Source organism: Triticum dicoccoides, chromosome 4A (assembly GCF_002162155.2).
Source record: "Triticum dicoccoides isolate Atlit2015 ecotype Zavitan chromosome 4A, WEW_v2.0, whole genome shotgun sequence".
Classification (NCBI taxonomy): domain Eukaryota; kingdom Viridiplantae; phylum Streptophyta; class Magnoliopsida; order Poales; family Poaceae; genus Triticum; species Triticum dicoccoides.
This window is the reverse complement of record NC_041386.1, coordinates 547,635,901-547,654,405: the sequence shown is the minus strand read 5'-3', so window position 1 is coordinate 547,654,405 and position 18,505 is coordinate 547,635,901. Positions and strand designations below refer to the sequence as shown.

Here is an 18,505-nt window from a genome sequence, read left to right as displayed (position 1 = left end):
TTGATCGGGCCATCCGTCATGACATACAGGGAGGGAGGGATACTTCAGCTGTAGATCGAAAAGAGCAAATGGAGGACGGGCTCCACGGTGGACTTAAAAAAAAAGCATATTTCCACATTACAAAAAAAATCGATTTTTTTACATACACAAATACATGTATAACACATCCAGGAAAATTTTCATAACAATATACTTTAATATGTGGTGTACAACATACATGAAAATGGGCCATTTTTATTGTTTTGGGCCGGGTTTTTTTTTCATGCAGCTTGCAAATCATAATATTTTTGAACGAAATTTTACAAATCCATCACGAATATGTATAAGTTTTCACAGAATTTTTTCGATTTTTTTGAACTTGAAAATATTATCATTTTTGAATATATATTGAAATAAAATCCACCAATGTACCCGTCCACCGAAACTACTCTACTCTACTCGGGTCCGTATTGTACCCACCCATCAGACCGGACGAACCAATCGCCTGCAAATTGCCTTGTTCGGCGCGTCAGTCGAGGGTGCATACACACACTCCGCAAGTGCCACCCAGAACCGAATCTCCTCCGCTGCAGCCGCAAGCAGCGACAGCCCCGGCGAGGCGGCGACTGAGGAGAGGAGGGGCTGCTGACAGCGGGATCGAGCGATGACAGGTGAGCCCAGCGCCCAATGGAGTCCCTCCACGTGTCTCCCCACCTGACCGGAGGAGCCGTCTGTCCTTGCAGCTGTCCGGCGGCAGGCGGCGGCGAAGCGGGGCGGAGGCGGCGCGGCCGGGAAGAACGCATTGCTGGCGGCGGACGGGAGCAAGAGGTGGGGGGAGAAGTTCTTCCTGCTGTACACGCCCTTCTGGCTCACGCTCTGCCTCGGCGTCGTCGTCCCCTTCAAGCTCTACGAGGTACTACCAGCGCTAGCCGCCCTCGCCTGCTGGTCGATCGATCTCATCCTGGGAGCGTTTTGGTGGATCCTAAAGCGAAGATGGGATCCTGAGAGAAAGATTCGATCTTGCTGATTTGTTTTGTAGCGACTGGATCAACCATCTTCTTCCTCTTATATAAGCATTCCTGTATTTTTTTATTGTGATGTGCAGAGTTTCACGGAGCTGGAATATCTGGTTCTTGGATTGGTGTCAACCGTGCCTGCCTTTCTCATCCCTCTGTTCCTCGTAGGAAAGGTAATTTGGCACCCTCCTTCTAGGCTTCTACTCACTCGTCAGATCAACTTCTGAAGATCTGTTCGACGTGACATTCAGTCTTCAGAGGTTAACCGTGTCCCCATGATTACTCTTCGTAGCAAAGAAAGGGCGGTATCTGCGCAGCAGTATTACTGTTTCACCAAATTCAGGTGTCCGCTGTTAAGTGAGAATGGAGAAACATTGTAGTAGTATGCATAAACATAGACATTAACATTTTATCGCAATTAAGATGACAACTAGAGTTGAGAAAACATTTTACAATACTGCACCATTATGATGGAACAGCAGGAGGGTTGTCTCGGCAAGTCAGCTTCTCCATTAGGATGGGCTCCTCTCACTTGCAGCTCTCTTATCTGAGCTTCAGTTTTGCATTGCATCTTTTCCCTTCTGATCTGTCTTCCTATTTTCGGCCATAAACTATATCTTCTTAATTTGGTCCATAAAGGATGCAAATTTGAGCTTATTATGTTACTCTTGTACTGGTGTGTACACCAATCATATATTTGAAAGTTAATTTGATTTTTCTCTCCATTTCAGGCAGATAGTATTAGAAGTTTAAAAGATCGTTACTGGGTCAAGGTATGTATTTTCAGTGTGGATCTTTTGTAAGCCAATTTGTTCCAGAAATGAACACTGTCCCGGAAAGCCCCACAGTTGTATGTAATATGATTCTGTTATATAGACCTGGTTCAGGATTATATTTTTCACTACAATTATACTGTACTCAGATTTAACTTTGACCTACAGAAATTTAAAAGTGCTCGTATAACAATTTATGTATCAAGCGTTTACCATATTTTTGCCAAGTGACACTCATGAAAGCTTTTGTAATATAAACTCAGCAAGCTACACTGTATGAACAAACACTAGTGATATATTATCTTCAGTTACGACAGTACTTACTTTGTTGCTAAACTACTAATACAGGTATAATGAGCAGCACTTCTCATTGTCTATGGACTTAGTTTTATTTGGTAATGCATTTTCTCACATTATCTCTTCGAAACTGTTTGCTAAATCCATGATACATCTTTCAATTGCAGGCTAATGTTTGGATTATAATTTTCAGTTATGTCGGTAACTACTTTTGGACGCATTACTTTTTCACAGTTCTTGGTGCGTCATATACTTTTCCATCATGGAGGATGAATAATGTAAGATCCTGTTCACACAAGGGATGGATGGGTGGAGAAATTTCACTGAGAGTGCTACTCTTTACAAATATTTTATTTTGTCAGATACATGTTCTTTTTACTTACTATACCTGTAACATATTTTTGCGGAATACTACTATAAAGTCAATCAAATTGTCTCATTTCATAGCTTTGTTCCCACTTCATATATCCCCTTCCATCATTTCTCTTCTGCAAATTAGGGGTTAATAGCAGGGTTGAAGTTTCTGCATATTAGTTGAGTACCACATGCTGATGGTATCATTCATCAATTCAGATTTTATATTTAATTTAAAACTTTTTTTGGTTGCTACATAGTTTCCGTTATGTTATGTACATTATTGACACAAATCAGATACATATCTGTTGCAACCCTTCTGTTGTAACTCTGTAGTGCATCTGTGGGATAGTAACTAGTTATTCAAATGTGCTACACTAATTCTACTTATTTGTTTCAATGCTTAATGATTTTCTTCATGTTTCAGGTACCCCATACAACATTTCTCCTGACCCATGCCTGCTTCTTATTTTATCACATGGCATCAAATATGACACTTCGTAGATTACGTCACTCTACAGCTCACCTGCCACAGTCTATTCGGTGGTTGTTTGAAGCCGCGTGGATTTTAGCACTCTCATACTTCATTGCATACTTGGAGACCCTAGCCATTGCAAATGTATGTTCCAGCATATATTTCTTGATGCATAGGGTGCTATGAATATTATGAGATTTTTCTCCCCAGTCTACTAATATTTAACTTTCATCTGCTTGCGTACAGTGGTGATCATCAATATTTTGTGCCTTAATTCTAGAGTACAAACTATTTTGATTGAATCCAATCTTTTATTACTTTTTGTGTGTGTATATCTCATGCAGCTCAATTGCACAGAACCCATCTACTCTAACTATGTATCCTGCTGGACTAGGTAGATAACAGAGAACATGCAGACAATGCCTTTGAATCTCTAGTCATGGGCAAGTGTGGATAAGAACTTCTAGGCAATCCTTGATATCTCTTAATTTTAAGTGCTAGGTCATATCAAGTTTGTACGTATTGTCCCTTAAAATATAAATCAGTGGTAGCTTGTGCAATGCTTTCGACACATGTTCTACTGTTCACTGTGCGGGCATTGTGAGCCTGGAATCAGTTCTCTGATGCACCTGGAAGCAACTAGGTAAATATAGTCAAATAGTTTATACTTACATACGAAACAGATGTCATACGTAAATAAATTTCAAACAGTGCCCAGTTATTGACACTTAACATTTCGAGGAAATTACTGCTTCCTATTTTGGTTGCCTGACATGGGGAAATCTTTAGTTCCTAATGTAGATTGTATCATCTATTTGACTAAGATTCATCTACCTTATGTCCCACGAATTAAACGCTGTAGTGATTTTCTTCGTGTAGTGTTTACATTTTTTCTGTAACCAGAGTTTTTTCTATCAGTCTTGTTTATTTTTCAATGCATCAGAATTTCGTAAGGTACTTGGGAAAATTAAATAAAGCAAAACATTCTACCCCCATGTTGCAACTATTTTGTAGCATCACATCAAATTGTATCACGAAGTTATGTTATACACAACCACAGTATGTCATTATTTGTGATGTACATACTACATACAGTTGATGTTGTTTTCACTTTTCAGTGATGCTATCCAGAAAGCTAAATGTTTCCTTGCTTATACGTACTAAATTTTTTCTGCTTCTGCATCCTTTTTCTATTTGTGAATGAAGCCAAGATACTACATTCCTGATGTTAAAATTGACCTTGCAGTTTCCATATTACGAATTCGTCGATCGGGACATAATGTACAAAGTTGGATCATTGTTTTATGCAATTTACTTCCTCGTCAGCTTTCCAATGTTCTCAAGGTAAAACTTGTCTGAATTTAGTCTCCTTTTCTCCTCTTTCTGCTATGACTTTATCCATCGAGCTCATTGTTAAACAGCAATATCTGGTTCTGAACTCTGTCAATGCTTGCCAAAACATTTAAGCTTTTCTCTAGCTGGCTATATTAAACATCGGTATATTGAATAACCAAAATAATATAGTTCTGAATTCCAACAACCTACTTCATTCGCATCATCGCAGTTGGGTGCATAGGCTTCTCACTGTTTTCTCTTTACCTAGTTCTCAATCTCATAATCCATATTCAACTCTGTGTAACTCTTATTTGGCATTTTCAGGATCGACGAAAAAGCAGAGAAGTGGGACCTTCCCAGGGTGGCCGTCGATGCTCTGGGCGCAGCCATGCTCGTCACAATAATACTCGATTTATGGCGCATATTTCTGGGGCCAATCGTACCCATCCCCGAATCAAGACGGTGCGCACAGCCGGGGCTTGCATGGTTCCATGCGCAGAATGAAAGCGTCTAATCCAGGAACAAGATGAATTCTTCTGTTCCCACATGTACCGTCGACCCCAGCCATTGCCGCTGTCCTTCAAGAGTGTTCGCCTCTCCATTGGAGGGATGAAAACTGCTGATTAATGGATCGATTTGTTGTCTGCATGTAGTATTTGCTTCGTGCGTGCGAATAGCGAACTGGTAATTTGTAAGTTCAGCCTGATCTTAGAACCTGTTTTGAATAAGCTAGTGGCAATGAAGATTTGATGTCAGCCAGAAAGTGATTCTTGACGCAGCACGGTCTGTGTGCGGCTCGAAAGTAGCCTTCGGGGTGCTTGGGGCATGCATGTCTAATACTCGGGTCTCCTTTGATTGACAGGAATTTTGTAGAATTCTAAAGGATAGGAATTTTATAGAAAAAAGAATCCTTTGAAGCCCTTTGGTTTGTAGGAATGAATTTCTATTCATACATGGGATATGAGTCAAGCCTTCACATTTCAAAGAAAAAACATTAGCCTAGACTCGAGTGAAAAAATTCCTAGCCTACGCGTGGCCGAGGGGCAGCTCCCCGAGTTGTTGCCGGCGTCGGATGTGTTACCGTCCTAGATGCAGTCGCTGGACCTATGATCGTCCAGCAACGGGCATGTTGTATCCGTGCAACACCTCGGCACTAAGTGGGAAGTTGGGGTGGGCTGGCGGGTTAATGTAATGATGTTGTATCCGTGCAACACCTCGGCCAAGAGGCCGGAGAGCTGGCGCGGGCTTCAGGTGCAGAGTGTCGATGATGAAACCTCATATCGCTTCGCTTGGGAGCCCAGAGCGAGGGCTATGGATGCAGACTCCAAAGCGTGCTCGGGAGCAGTGTCCATTGCCCGGAGAAGTGGTGGGATGTGAAGGCGGATGCCACCATAGCGGTTGATGCCGAACTCAAGGTTTCTGAAGAAGAGGGCTCTGATGGGGGGGTGGGTGGTGGGTTTGGTGTAGAGTCGACCCGTCTCATCCACAAACAAAGGTGAGGGAGTCAAAGATGACTTTGGCCCGACATGAATACGCAGGCTAAAAGTTGATATCCAATCTGGGCTACATCTCTGATCAACGCAACTCCCGCCTGGCGCGCCAACTCCCCATTTAGTCCCGATCTGGTGGTGCGCAGGACTAGTAGTATCAGACGGGATCACTCACGGAGGGTTTACCCAAGTTCGGACCCTCATCATGGAGGTAACATCCCACTCCTGCTTTGGTTATTGATTGATAAGGAAAATGCCTCGTGTGAGAGGGTCATAATATGCATAGTGATGTTGTTATCGAGACTACGAATGGTATGACATGCCTCGAACTACCCTTGGTCTTGCCTTATAAAGGGCAACGAGACCTAAGGTTACAAGTTTGCTACCTGACCTAAGGTCCAGGCCGATGAGGGGTTCTTGACTTGCACGTCAAGATGAGAATCTTCCAAAAGGAGGGCTTTCTATGAAACGAGGAACCCTGACCATACCTTTGCTTGTTGGGTCTTGAGGTCAGCCCACTGACCGACTTTCCAGCTGACGGGCCACCCCAATATAATAAACTATCGATGTGCTTTGTCGTGTCGTTCTTCATTCATGGAGCCTTTTATTCTGTTGGCCTCTATTTTTGGAGGTGATGGCAGTATCTGGAAGACAACAATGTACCCTCCCTTCGGCAAAGAAGTAGCACGACATCCCTCCCCCACACCCACGGCATAAAAAATCAGCGACTAGCACCACCCCTTTCACACGAGCACCGACAATAAGGAAAACTCACCGCGATGCATATATAGTCCACACACACTACACATCGCTTGCAATTGGGCCCAACAACCATATAGTCGGACAATCCACTTACAGCCAGGCCCTAAGCGCCGCCCAGCCCCACTGCACCACAACTCCCTCTCTAGGGAGCTTAGTAGTTGTAGTAAGTGACTCGTCGATCAAGTGGGGAGAGATTGGGCTGGTATGCATGTGGGCCATATGTTTAGTTGGTTCCATATGCCATAGGGGTTTGATTGTTGTTTGACGATAGGATTGGTAAATCTGATTTGGCGAGTGCAACTCATACACAACGCCCACACGTTGCCGAGCGATAGCTTGTAATGGGCAAACCTATTAGCCTCCACCCTGTTTTGTTTTTTGGGACTTCTTACCTATTTTTAAAATATATATTTGCCCCTTTTTCAACTCTTTTTTACTTTTACTTTCTTTTTTTGCTATAAAATCATGATTTTTTGAAAATGTTGTAATTTTTTAAATTCATAAATACTTGTTCAATTCATGAATATTTTTTCAATTTCATGAACTTATTTCAAATTAATTATTTTTTTAACTCTGCAAACTTTTTATAATCTACAAAAGGCAGAGGTTTTTTTTTCTGTTTCCTGAACAATATTATTTTTTGAGAATCATTTCTTGAACTAGTAAGAGCAAATAGATGATGTAAAATACACCATCAAATTAAAATTTACATCACCAAAAAATGGGTTTTTACATCATAAAAAAATCTCTAACTTCAACAAATGACCTCCAACTCCAAATGTAAAATTTACGTCACCGCGGAGGCGGCCATGGTGAGGTGCACCTCAGCGGTGATTAGTGGCCGCCGGGTCTGAGGAGGCGTCCATGAGGTCCGTTGGCGGCAGTTAGGGCTGCGCGCGTTTTGGTCGAGTGATGCAAATTTGCATCACTTGATGCCCTATTTTACATCACGAGCAAATCTCGAGTAAAAAAAAAATTACATCCTGTTGGAGCAGCGTTTTTGTGCCTTGATGATGTGAAATAATATTTTACATCTACATTATTAATCGGAGTTGCTCTTTTTTAGGGATTATTGGAGATGCTCTAATTGGCTTCCATGAGGGAAGAACGATGACAGCGGCGCGCCTTTGGCTCGTTCCAGTTATCGTAGTCGTTATTAGGTGGTCTACAGGCTTGGATGTAATTTTTGTTACTTCTCATGTTCTTTATGCTGCCATGATATTTGATGAATACCAGATCTGAGTTTTTTTCTGAAAAAAAACTGCCTGTTTTTTTCATGAACAGTGATGGAGCGAACGAGTGAGTGGCGACCGAGCCAGTGCCTACAAACCAAAGGGTCCTCTTCAGTGCGCACGCACGCAAGCAACCCAAAGCCCTGACGCCGAGGATAGGATTTTGCTCCTCCCCCAAATCCCTCCGGCCATGGCCTCCTTCCCGCTGGCATCCGCCGCCCGTTCCCTCCCCACCATAGCGTCCCACCTCCCGGCAGCCGCGACCACCCGCAGCGTCTCCATCCCGGCCTCCCCCGTCCCCGCGGCGAAGAACGCCGCCTCCTGCAGCCTCAGCACCAGGAGCCGCCGCAGGCCAGCCGTTCGACGGAACGCCGCGGAGACCTACGTGCCAGGCTCCGGCAAGTACATCGCGCCGGACTACCTCGTGAAGAAGGTGTCGGCCAGGGAGCTGGAGGAGCTCGTCAGGGGGGAGCGGAAGGTGCCGCTCATCGTGGATTTCTACGCCACCTGGTGCGGGCCGTGCGTGCTCATGGCGCAGGACGTCGAGACGCTCGCGGTCGAGTACGAGGACAGCGCCTTGTTTGTCAAGGTGGACACGGACGAGGAGTACGAGTTCGCGAGGGATATGCAGGTACGGGGACTGCCCACGCTGTATTTCTTCAGCCCGGATCAGGGCAAGGACGCCGTTAGGACCGAGGGGCTGATTCCTATTGAAATGGTCAGGAACATCATCGAAAACGAGCTGTGAGTTTTGTCTGGGCAACGTAGTGTCTGTAGTAGCTACATTATTTAGCTGAGTCTTGTAGTAGTGATTAGTATTTCTTTAGGTGCAGCCTGCGGTGGTTGATTCGAGCTTTGTGTTGCTGTTCGGCCGCAGGTTCGCGTATGCAAGATCTGCATGAGCAGAATGTAGCATCAGGGTTTGAGCCTGAGACTAACAAATTGGTTCTCTATTGCACTATTCTTGTGTGCTTTGTCATTGAGAGCATGATTGGCTTGCTGCCAATATTTGGCTAGCCTTGCACCGTCGGCGGTTGTGCTGATAGGTTCATCTCGTCTCTATTTCCTGGTGGTTAAACAGTCAGTCACGTCTCCCATTACCTGTGTTATGTGCATTTTCCAGTTCGTTGGCGGTTGTTCTATGCGGATTTGGTTGGTTTATATGCTTTGCACGCGATGTGTTTGTTGTTCTTCCAAATGTGGATACGGTGGTGTTGTAGTTCATAAACGTGTGATGCTGCATGTACTTGATGGATAAACATGGTTGCTAGGTTCTCTGCTGGCCTTTGTTAATGGATGCCTCATCTTCTGGGTGATCGTGGTCGGTGGTGCATTGCCACGGCCGAGTCTTGGCTCGTCTTGCTCTATTCTAGTGTGGGCTGCTTCTTTCCTGCTTCTGCCTCCTTGTGTTCTAGCCCGCTCAGAAATTCCTCGGGCGAGATGTGGCTGTGATGACGTTGTTGGTTACCAGCAGCAACGGACATCATGTCGAGGGTCAGTCTCCCTGGGCTGTTCTCCATTGTGTTCATTCATCTTTGTTCTTTTGCCTTCCTTGTAGTAGAAACAAACCAAACAGATGTTTTCAAAGAACCAGTCAAGATCGCCACAACGTCTGATGGCCATGGCAAGATCACATCCTAGATTATTTTTGTTCACTGTTTTATCTGGTAGCTCCATTGGTCCCTTGGTTTGTTCTGTTCAGAGAAGTATTCCAGATGATCGTCCTAAAAAAGGTAGAGACGTCCAGGTTGCCACCTTTATATTTCAGTAGTGTACGCCGTTTTGTTTGCTGCTAATTATACGATCAACTATCATAAGTTTGTTCTATATTTAGTTTCATGTGCATTTTACACAGCATTTTTTTTCCGAGAGATTTCTTCAGCTAGAGCAAGCATAAAGTGGTCAATGGAATCATTCTCTTCTCTGATAACCAATGTATCGTTCGGTCGAAGAATTATGTGTCTTGGTACATCACCATTTGACCAAAATTTAGGGATCTGGGACATCGACAATGTAAGCCTTTTTAATTTGTTGACAGTCCAAATTTTCATTAGCATCTGTTTTCCTCTGTGATGTTTCCATCTGTGAGTTAACATACTTTCGTAATGTTGCATTGCAAGACTCTGTCACATATCATTTATTGATATACATATCGCATTGCTAATTTTTACTTTTAACTCCGTATACATGTCTTCTCAGTTACCTATCATGAAAACCTAAAACTGCATTGCATAGTACTTAATTAGGCTGTGAATTTACTGTGAACACAGTAAGCAATGGCCATGGCAAGACTATTTCTTATGAACGGTCCACCATCCACATCATCAGTTTTTAGATTCCTTCACATGGCCTGAATTCTTTGTGTAGAAAGTGAATCATATTTATTCTTTAGGTGACAATGCATGATAGTTTTTTCCCAACAGTGATGAACTCTGGAAAGCAGTATATCTCACTCTCCTTTTCCTAGCACCTCGTGACATATTCAATTTCTGAAGTAGTTCATTTCCCTATAATATATTTAGGTATCTTGCATTTGTGCATAATTTGTACTAGCATAGTAGCATTTCATGGCTATAAGAGATTGAGTGAAACCTACTCTTATGTTATGTTAAAATTTGACATTGAAACTAAGATTATTGAGAACTGTACCAACTGACAAACATTGTGTTTCCAGCTCCTTATGATTGGATCTTTCCACTCAAAAAATGAACTCTGGAGAACGGTATATCTCCCTCTCTTTTTCCTCTAAAACAGTTCATTCCCGACACTGCATTTAAGTATCTTGTATTTGCACATAATTTGTACTAGCAATCCGTGGCTTTAAGAAATTGAGTGAAACCTACTCTTTCATGCTTTATACCTAATCATTCGTATTGATTGCGCTGAGCAAAAAGGTTGTGTTATAACTTTACAATCGAACACCAAGTTCCCCCTGGACAATTATACATTTTTGTGATCTTTTGGTTCACAAGTTATAGCAATCTGTCATTCTAGGCTTTTTGCTCCAGCATGACAAGGAGTAAAGGACTGCAGCACTGACTGCTTGTTCATGATTCAATATCTATCTGGACTGCAGCACTGACTGCTTGTTCATGATTCAATATCTATCTGGACTGCAGCACTGACTGCTTGTTCATAATAAAAGCAATTCACTCCACAATTTCTGTTTATTGATGTTTTGTTTTTCCTGGTATAGATAATGTAGGCCGATTTCAAGTGTCAAACACAAGCTTAGGCTATATAAATCTTGCCATATAAATTTGTTTCCCTTTTATCTTTTAGCTGCCTAGAATCAGGATCAAACTCTAGAATTATACATATACATATCATTAGTGGTGGAGCTTCGAAGAAAAAGCTGGGCTGGCCAACTCAAAGGAAAGCACAACTATCGAGTCTGCAACTATCCATGAGTTTTTCGTTGTTGCTTTTCTGTAAGGTCTTTGGCCTGTGTGAGTGTCATCTTTGCTTGTACTCGTACCCTATAGCTGGTGACCCAGCAAATGACTCGCTTTTTTGTAAAACAAGAAGAAGGCTTGCCGCTGCAATTTGTAGAATTAAAGAATAGATGAGCGAAAAATATCAGGCCATGAGTACTAGCCCGAATAGACGTTGCATGGTTACTGGACTGGGCTAAAAAGCACAGGTATTGTTTTTACCAAAATCCTGGGCGGGCCATGGCCCAGGTTGGCCCCAACTAAGCTCCGCCCCTGCATATCATGCTTGAAAGTTTAGTGTTTCGTAGTGTTTCTTTTTCTGCTCCTCATCAATTGTGATATAAAATTAAATCCCTTTTCCCTTTCTTGAATTTGAATAGAAGTAAAAATAAACTACTCTAGGTAGTTATGTATTCATTTATTCAATAGCCTTTTCATTGCCTTTGAGATGACATATGAGACCAAAGTAAAATTTTCTCTTCTTTTTACTATTATTTGTAATAATGACAGCATTTTACTATGTATGGCTTTCAAAGCAAGACTAATTGGGTATTTGCTTTATATATTAAAGAATCTCTGTCTCAATGGGCGATGAAATTATGATGGGTCCATATACTACAGTAGCTTTGGGTGATCAGGAAACTGGTTAAAAAGGGCGAACTGATCTTTCTGATTTGTTGTTTAAGCATGTCTCTAAAATGAGTGATCCAGCTGAGGTTTTGCCTTTATTAAAGCCGTCTGCATCTTCTTTGATGGTAATATAAATTCATGTGAATTCCAATGATGTCTACGTACTTCAGTTCAAAAGGATAAATATTCTGAAGTCCACAAAGTTGTTGAGACCTTCACGATGAAATCTCAAGATCTGTGGCCAAGCACTGGTATGGTTTTGACCTTTTGGTTCTTTTTATTCACTATTTCACTTGCCCATTTTCCCGAAACTTTTATCAATGGCTGAATAAACTGTATGGTGTAGGTTGCAAAGAACATGAGAGGCTACACTGCCCACTCTTTACCATGAATCGATGATTTTACCTAAATAGATCACAACCACATGATCTTCATAAATGTACCGAAACATATCGTGGCCATTACATCTTCATGATAATGTATACTAAAAGCACAATACAACACAAATAAAGAGGGATCGCCTTATATAGGTTCTCACAAAAAGGTAGAACATCAAGCAATTGATTTGGTTGACTCTTTTATAATCAATGGACCACAACGGCACTGGCGGAGCTATGCTGGGGCAAAAGTGTGACGTGGGCCGCCCAGCACAAAAACGGAAAAGGAGTTAGATATGCACAGCCCATCCCGTGAGCAGCCTGACGGAATGACACTTGCTTTTTGAGGTCCGAGTGCCCAGCCAAGTGCAGTCCAGGTGCACGGTCGTACGGCGTAGACGGGGAGTTTGCGTTGTGCTCCAGCAGCCAGGCAGCCGGTCGCAGCGCCGAGGGTGATCCATCCCCTCATGACCCAGGCAGCTAGCACAAGTAATTTGCTTTACTTACCTTAAGACTACCCACACTGGGAGTAACATAGGTGCTCCCTCTGGTCCTTTTTAGTTCTCATATTAGATTTGTCTGAAGTCAAGCCTCGTAAAGTTTGACCAACTTTATAGAAAAAATCATGACTTAAATTTCATGTTGTATAACTTTATCATGGTAGATGTTGATATTTTTCATATAAATATGGTCAAACTTTGTAAAGTTTGACTTCAGACAATTCTTGTATGCAGAGTAAAAAGGACCGGAGGGAGTAATAACATCACAACTAATTTTTTTAAATAATACATTTTTTTATTAATTTGCACAAATATTACGCTTAAAAAAACAATTTCAGAAATAATACACCGTCGGCCCGCTGCGGACCGACTGGGCCTAGTTAGCCCACAACAGGCCGACTGGGTGCACTCGGCCAGTAGCTGGCCGACAGCTGTCCAGCTTGCCACGTGTTGCGCGCGGATTGGGCAGTCCACGTCGCGAGGGGGGAGAGAGGGAGCTGTCGGCGCGGCGGTCACGGGGCGAGCCCCTGTCGGCTTACCGCAGGCCTATTGGCTTACCGCGGGCCGATCGGCCAGCTGCGGGCCGACAGGGTGTGGACCCACCTCGCGCGGCACGACAGGCTCCTGCCTCTTCTTCCTCCTCCCACGCACGCGAGGTTCTTCTTTTGTTCTTTCCTTCTCCTCTCTGTACACCAAAATGCCCCCAATTTCTACACCTAAATGAACCATTTATTTGCGGATTCGGCACCGTGAATGGATTCTACTCAGTTAGGGCAACCAAAAGAGACCTCGATCTACTGATGGGGTAGCTCGTGGCGGTCGTGATGAGCATTTAGGTGGATTTTTTTTCAGCTCATTGGTGGAGCTTGTTGCGGCGGTGGAGGTGGAGGTGGTGGTGGAGAAGTTGGGGCAGTGTGGTGGAGGCGGTGGAGGTGAAGCTCCGGCAGTTTGGTGGAGTTTCCCTCTTCGATTCCGGTGATTGAAGGCCGTCGTTCGTCGTTCGCACGCACGCTTCAAGAGTATATCTCAACCAACATTTTATTTTTCGTAGGTGCTCCTGTAGTATTTGTTAATATGTTTCGATGTGAAATAAATTAGGTGTGTGATTATTGTTATTTGCTCCGGTAGTATACGTAAATATATTTAGATGTTAACTAATTAGTTGTGTAAAAATATTTTAGTTGCTCCGGTAGTATTAGTTATTGAAAAAAATAGCACGCTACAAAAATAGTGTCACCCCTGAAAATATGTTATTAGCGTGCTATAACGCGTTATAACGTGCTATTAGCGAGACATTGTACATTGATTTATTTTAGCGAGACAATTCTCTATATGCTATAGCGTGCTATTAGCGGCGATATATCGCGCTATTTTTTCAGTGGTATTAGTTGCTCCATTAATATTCTGTAATATATAGCTAGCTAATATATACACATGTCTAATATTTCTTAGTGGGGGTATATTAAGTTGTTGCTTAATATTTGTATTTCGTTGTTGAAAAAATAGGTGAGCCGAGATGTCTGATGTAGTGAACTTCAGATTTTGCTATGGTCCTGGTACTGTCCAAACAACTAAGATGGGAGCAGATCTGAGTGAATTTACTCATATAGATGTGCCAATGAGCGCACCTCAAACATGGTCTGTCAGTCACTTGAAAGAATGGATTGCGGCAAGTTTAGGTCTTGATACTGAAACACACACCGTCGGTGTTCATGCATTGTGGACACGGTCAAGTTCAATAATTTACTTTTATTTGACACTACTAGGAAAAGGCCTATTAATGCGCACCGGTTTTGCCTAATAATGGCGCACCACCGGTGTGCCATTAGTATCACGTCACTAGAATTTTTTACTAATGGCGCACCATTGGTGCGCCATTAGTATCTGGTATGGTAATGGCGCACCAGGCAGTGCGCCATTATTTTTGCCCGCGGTGCGCGACTAGTGTCTGCTATACTAATGGCGCACCACATGGTAGTGCGCCATTAGTAACAATTTTTTTAATTTTTTTTCTTAATCTCAGGTCACTATTTCACCTATGAGATATCCAACACATATATATACAACAAGCATCCATATAACAATCATAGCCAACACACAAGTTCCATCATATATACATACATAGCCAACACACACGTTCCATCATATATACATACATAGCTAACACATAGTTTCATCGTTACATATTACAAAAGTTTCACATTGTTCATCCAACACCGTTATCCATCAATTCACAAAAGTTTAACATTGATACAAAATAAAAACACAAATGGAAAAGAAGCACTCCATCCATGCAAGCTTCCGTGAATTAAATCAAATCTGCAAAATGATAAACAAGAAGTTAGAAGAAGAAAAAGAAGAAGACTAGAAGAATACTAGAAGAAGAAGAACACTAGAAGAAGAAATAAGAAGAATTTTGGAAAAGAAGAAGAATAAGAAGAAGACTATAAGCTTGTTATGTAAACTTGATCATTTTTTGCTAACATAAATTATTTTGGAGCTAACCTATAGGAAACTAAGCATATAAGCTCTAAGTTAGTATATTAGAGCCAACTTAGGTAAAATGAAACTAACCTATGTCATTTTGGAAAAGAAGAAGAATAAGAAAAAGACTATAAGCTTATTATGTAAACTTGACCATTTTGTGCTAACATAGGTTATTTTGGAGCTAACCTATAGGAAACTAAACATATAAGCTCTAAGTTAGCATATTAGAGCCAACTTAGGTAAAATAAAGCTAACCTATAGGAAACTAAGCATATTAGAGATAACATAGGTAACTAAGTATATATATATATATATATATATATATATATCATTTTGGAGATCTGACATACCTGACAAAGTTTAGTTCTCATGCATTGTTCTTCTCCTTCTCCTTCCTCAGCCTGATGTGCCAAGAGCGGCGAGGCGGTGGAGGCAGTGGGATGTAGTCTTCTACCTCAATTTGCATGGTCATGTCGCCCAACTGTGGGATCGCCGGCGCCACCACCGGTGCGTGGTCATTGTCAGGCACCACCACCATCGCGAGGCCACCTTCAGGCACGACCATCGCTAGGTCATCCTCAGCCACCTCCATCTCTTGCCCATGGTCAGCCACCACCATCTCTTGCCCATGGTCAGCCACCACCATCTCTTGCCCTTGGTCAGCCACCACCAGCGTTAGGTCATCCTCAGCCTGATGCCCATTGTCATCCTGCAGCTCCTCATCCCCACTCTGCTCCTCTTCTCCTGCACTTCAGTCCAGATCATCATTCTTGTTGTCTATGTTGCTGCCAGAATCGCTGCTGCTTTCGCTACAGCCAGAATCGCTGCTGCTTTCGCTACAGCCATAGTCGCTGCTGCTTTGGCTGTAGCCAGTGTCGCTGCTGCTGCTCCCATTACCTGTCCAAATGCAACAATGACCGTTAACAATCAATGTGAGACAAAGCCAAATGTAGAGGAATAAGAAGAGGCAGAATGCACCGGCATCATCATCGTCAGTGTAGCGCATGCGACACATAGTCGCATTGAACACCTTCACGATGAGCATGGTGGCGTCGTCGTCGTACCTGAAGAGAAGGAAGTACCCCAGCCGCAGGTCGTAGGCACGGTAGAACTTCTCCCACCCATGAGACAAGTACATGTGGCCCTCCTTGATCACCAACTCCACATCCCACTGCCTGCGAAACCTGTCGCCGGCCTGTCGCAGCTTCACATTATTTAGCGGATCTTCACCCATCAGCATGTTCATAAAACTGTCAGGCAGCCTCTGCAGGTTGGGACAATGAGTGATGTAGCAAACAACAGATATCATAATGAGATGGGTGAAGGGGAGATCTCTCATTTTATATACCTGCGTCATGGATGATACTGAAGTCCCAAGTATGATCGTGAAGAACTCGGAAGCATCCAACTCGTACTGCGGTGTCGCAGAGCGGCGGTGGCTGCTTCCTGCCATCTCTGATAAGCAGCAGAAGAGACCAATTAGTACCCTTACAACAGATCATAAAACATGCATGATAACAGGCATTAGTCGCAAGTATCCCATATGTCTTATTTTTAGCAAAGTCATGCTAAAATTCACGGAAAATTTCAGCATGACCTTTGCTGAAAATAGGACATATGTAGTACCCGAATTTGCCGGAACGGAAGTTAATCAACATTCCGACAAACTCAAGGGCCTCTCGGGGTACCTGCAAAATCATTATCCCCGCGTAATGAAGTCGCCAATGGGTCATTTCAGAAGATCACAATTAGCATCATCACAAGTACAACATCATCACAAATACAACAGCAGGGATATTTTTATGATACAAGAAGAAAGCAGCCACAACTATAGTAAAAACAAGCAACTACACACACAAGAGTTGTAAAATATCCCTGCTATTCTTTTTTACATAAACATGTAATTAGTCAAGACAACTTCTCTCATATTTTTAAACTTCCATTTATTTTAATCTACGGTAGAGACATGACATCATCACCCTCCAGAAAAAACCAACAAATATGGCATCAGAAACATATGTGCCACCTGTCAGAAAATATAGAAAAGAAAGCACATAGTTATAAAGATTAGTATTCGAGACTTTGTAGCGAGCTCTGGTTTCTCTTAATGGCAATTTGGGTGAACCTTTCCATGCAAAAAAAAATTAAACTATTATACAGATTTTGGACCCCATCATATGCTAAGCAGGTGTGATGGTTCAGGCTTAATATGAAGCAAGCAGTAGATGAGGTGCAAACAAACATTTTTTTAAACAAATTATGGTGGGATATTTCAAGACATTGCGGTTCGAGTGCTTCAGAATGGCTGTGAGATGAGAACTACAGACAATCAGATCCTCTTGACTATAGTACATCATAAACTGAAGGATAAAAAGGGTGTTTGGATTCAGTTAACTGAATATGCTACTCTAGTTCCTGGAGTTGGTTACTTAATTCTGTCTATTCCCATTGGTCTGGCTGACCTTTGGGTAATAGCTACTTATACTTGTTGTTACAGGTTACTGCTGTTATATATACTTACAGCAGCATTGCTAATGATACTAGCCCAAGTGCTTGTGGGTGTGGTGTCCTATTTGTAGAAAAATACCATGTGTAAGTGGAGCGCAGTGTTCTGCAGAAGCAGATGTTCAGTTGGGTGCTACCCTGTCTATTTCTTCTATGCTATCCTTATACTCTGCTTAAGAATAGATGCTACTTGTCTTGGCTATATTCTGCTTTCTTGTCTATTTTTCCATCCCTCTCTCTTCTATTAAACTAATAAGAACAGATGTTGCGTGATCTTATTGCCTATGATGCTGGTCTGAGGCCTCTCTGGGTTCTAAAGTTATTTTTGTGGCTCCAAGAACTCCTACAAATCCTGTGATGCATGACACAACCTTTCCGTGTGAATTTTTCTGTAACTGTATCTAACTGTACCTAATAGAAAAATTTACTTGAGAATCAACAACAATTTACAAGCCATGGCCATGATCTCCACTCCCAAACCCTAACCCTATTTACAAGCCATTTTCTGTAACTATACCTAACTGTCACCTGCGTGGTGGTGCCCTGCACAGTGGTCGTTGAGCTCGCGCGGTGTGGTGAGCTCGCCGAAGATGGACGGGCCCTGCACAGCGGTCGAGACTCAGAGCAGAGGTTGAGGGCAAGAGGAAGAAGAAGAAGAAGGAAGTGGAGGGGAGGGGCTCACCTGCAGTCGAGGGAGTACATGGCGCCGGCCTGGTTGAGCTGAGGTAGGGCAGAGCAGCGTGCGGACGGCGGTGTCGCGTGGCCTGGCTGAGCTGGCGGTCATCGTCTCCTCCTCCTCCTCGTCCTCCTCCTGGTCCTCCTCCTCCGGCTTGGGGCGCGGGGGCGCGGGGGAGCTACA

General features: G+C 42.9%; 2 protein-coding genes across 2 annotated transcripts; both read left to right on the top strand.

Moving 5' to 3' along the window:
* Positions 1 to 498: 498 nt before the first annotated feature.
* Positions 499 to 5,007, top strand: LOC119286681 (cycloeucalenol cycloisomerase-like). Its single transcript, XM_037566106.1, has 8 exons — positions 499 to 650; positions 723 to 892; positions 1,085 to 1,168; positions 1,727 to 1,768; positions 2,233 to 2,343; positions 2,847 to 3,038; positions 4,141 to 4,238; positions 4,554 to 5,007. Exons 1-8 carry the CDS (start codon positions 644 to 646, stop codon positions 4,741 to 4,743), a joined length of 894 nt encoding a protein of 297 aa, XP_037422003.1. The 5' UTR covers positions 499 to 643; the 3' UTR covers positions 4,744 to 5,007.
* A 2,802-nt stretch (positions 5,008 to 7,809) lies between these two features.
* Positions 7,810 to 8,835, top strand: LOC119286680 (thioredoxin-like protein CITRX, chloroplastic). Its single transcript, XM_037566105.1, has one exon. The coding sequence runs from the start codon at positions 7,904 to 7,906 to the stop codon at positions 8,459 to 8,461; it is 558 nt and encodes a 185-aa protein (XP_037422002.1). The 5' UTR covers positions 7,810 to 7,903; the 3' UTR covers positions 8,462 to 8,835.
* The last annotated feature ends 9,670 nt before the right edge of the window (positions 8,836 to 18,505 follow it).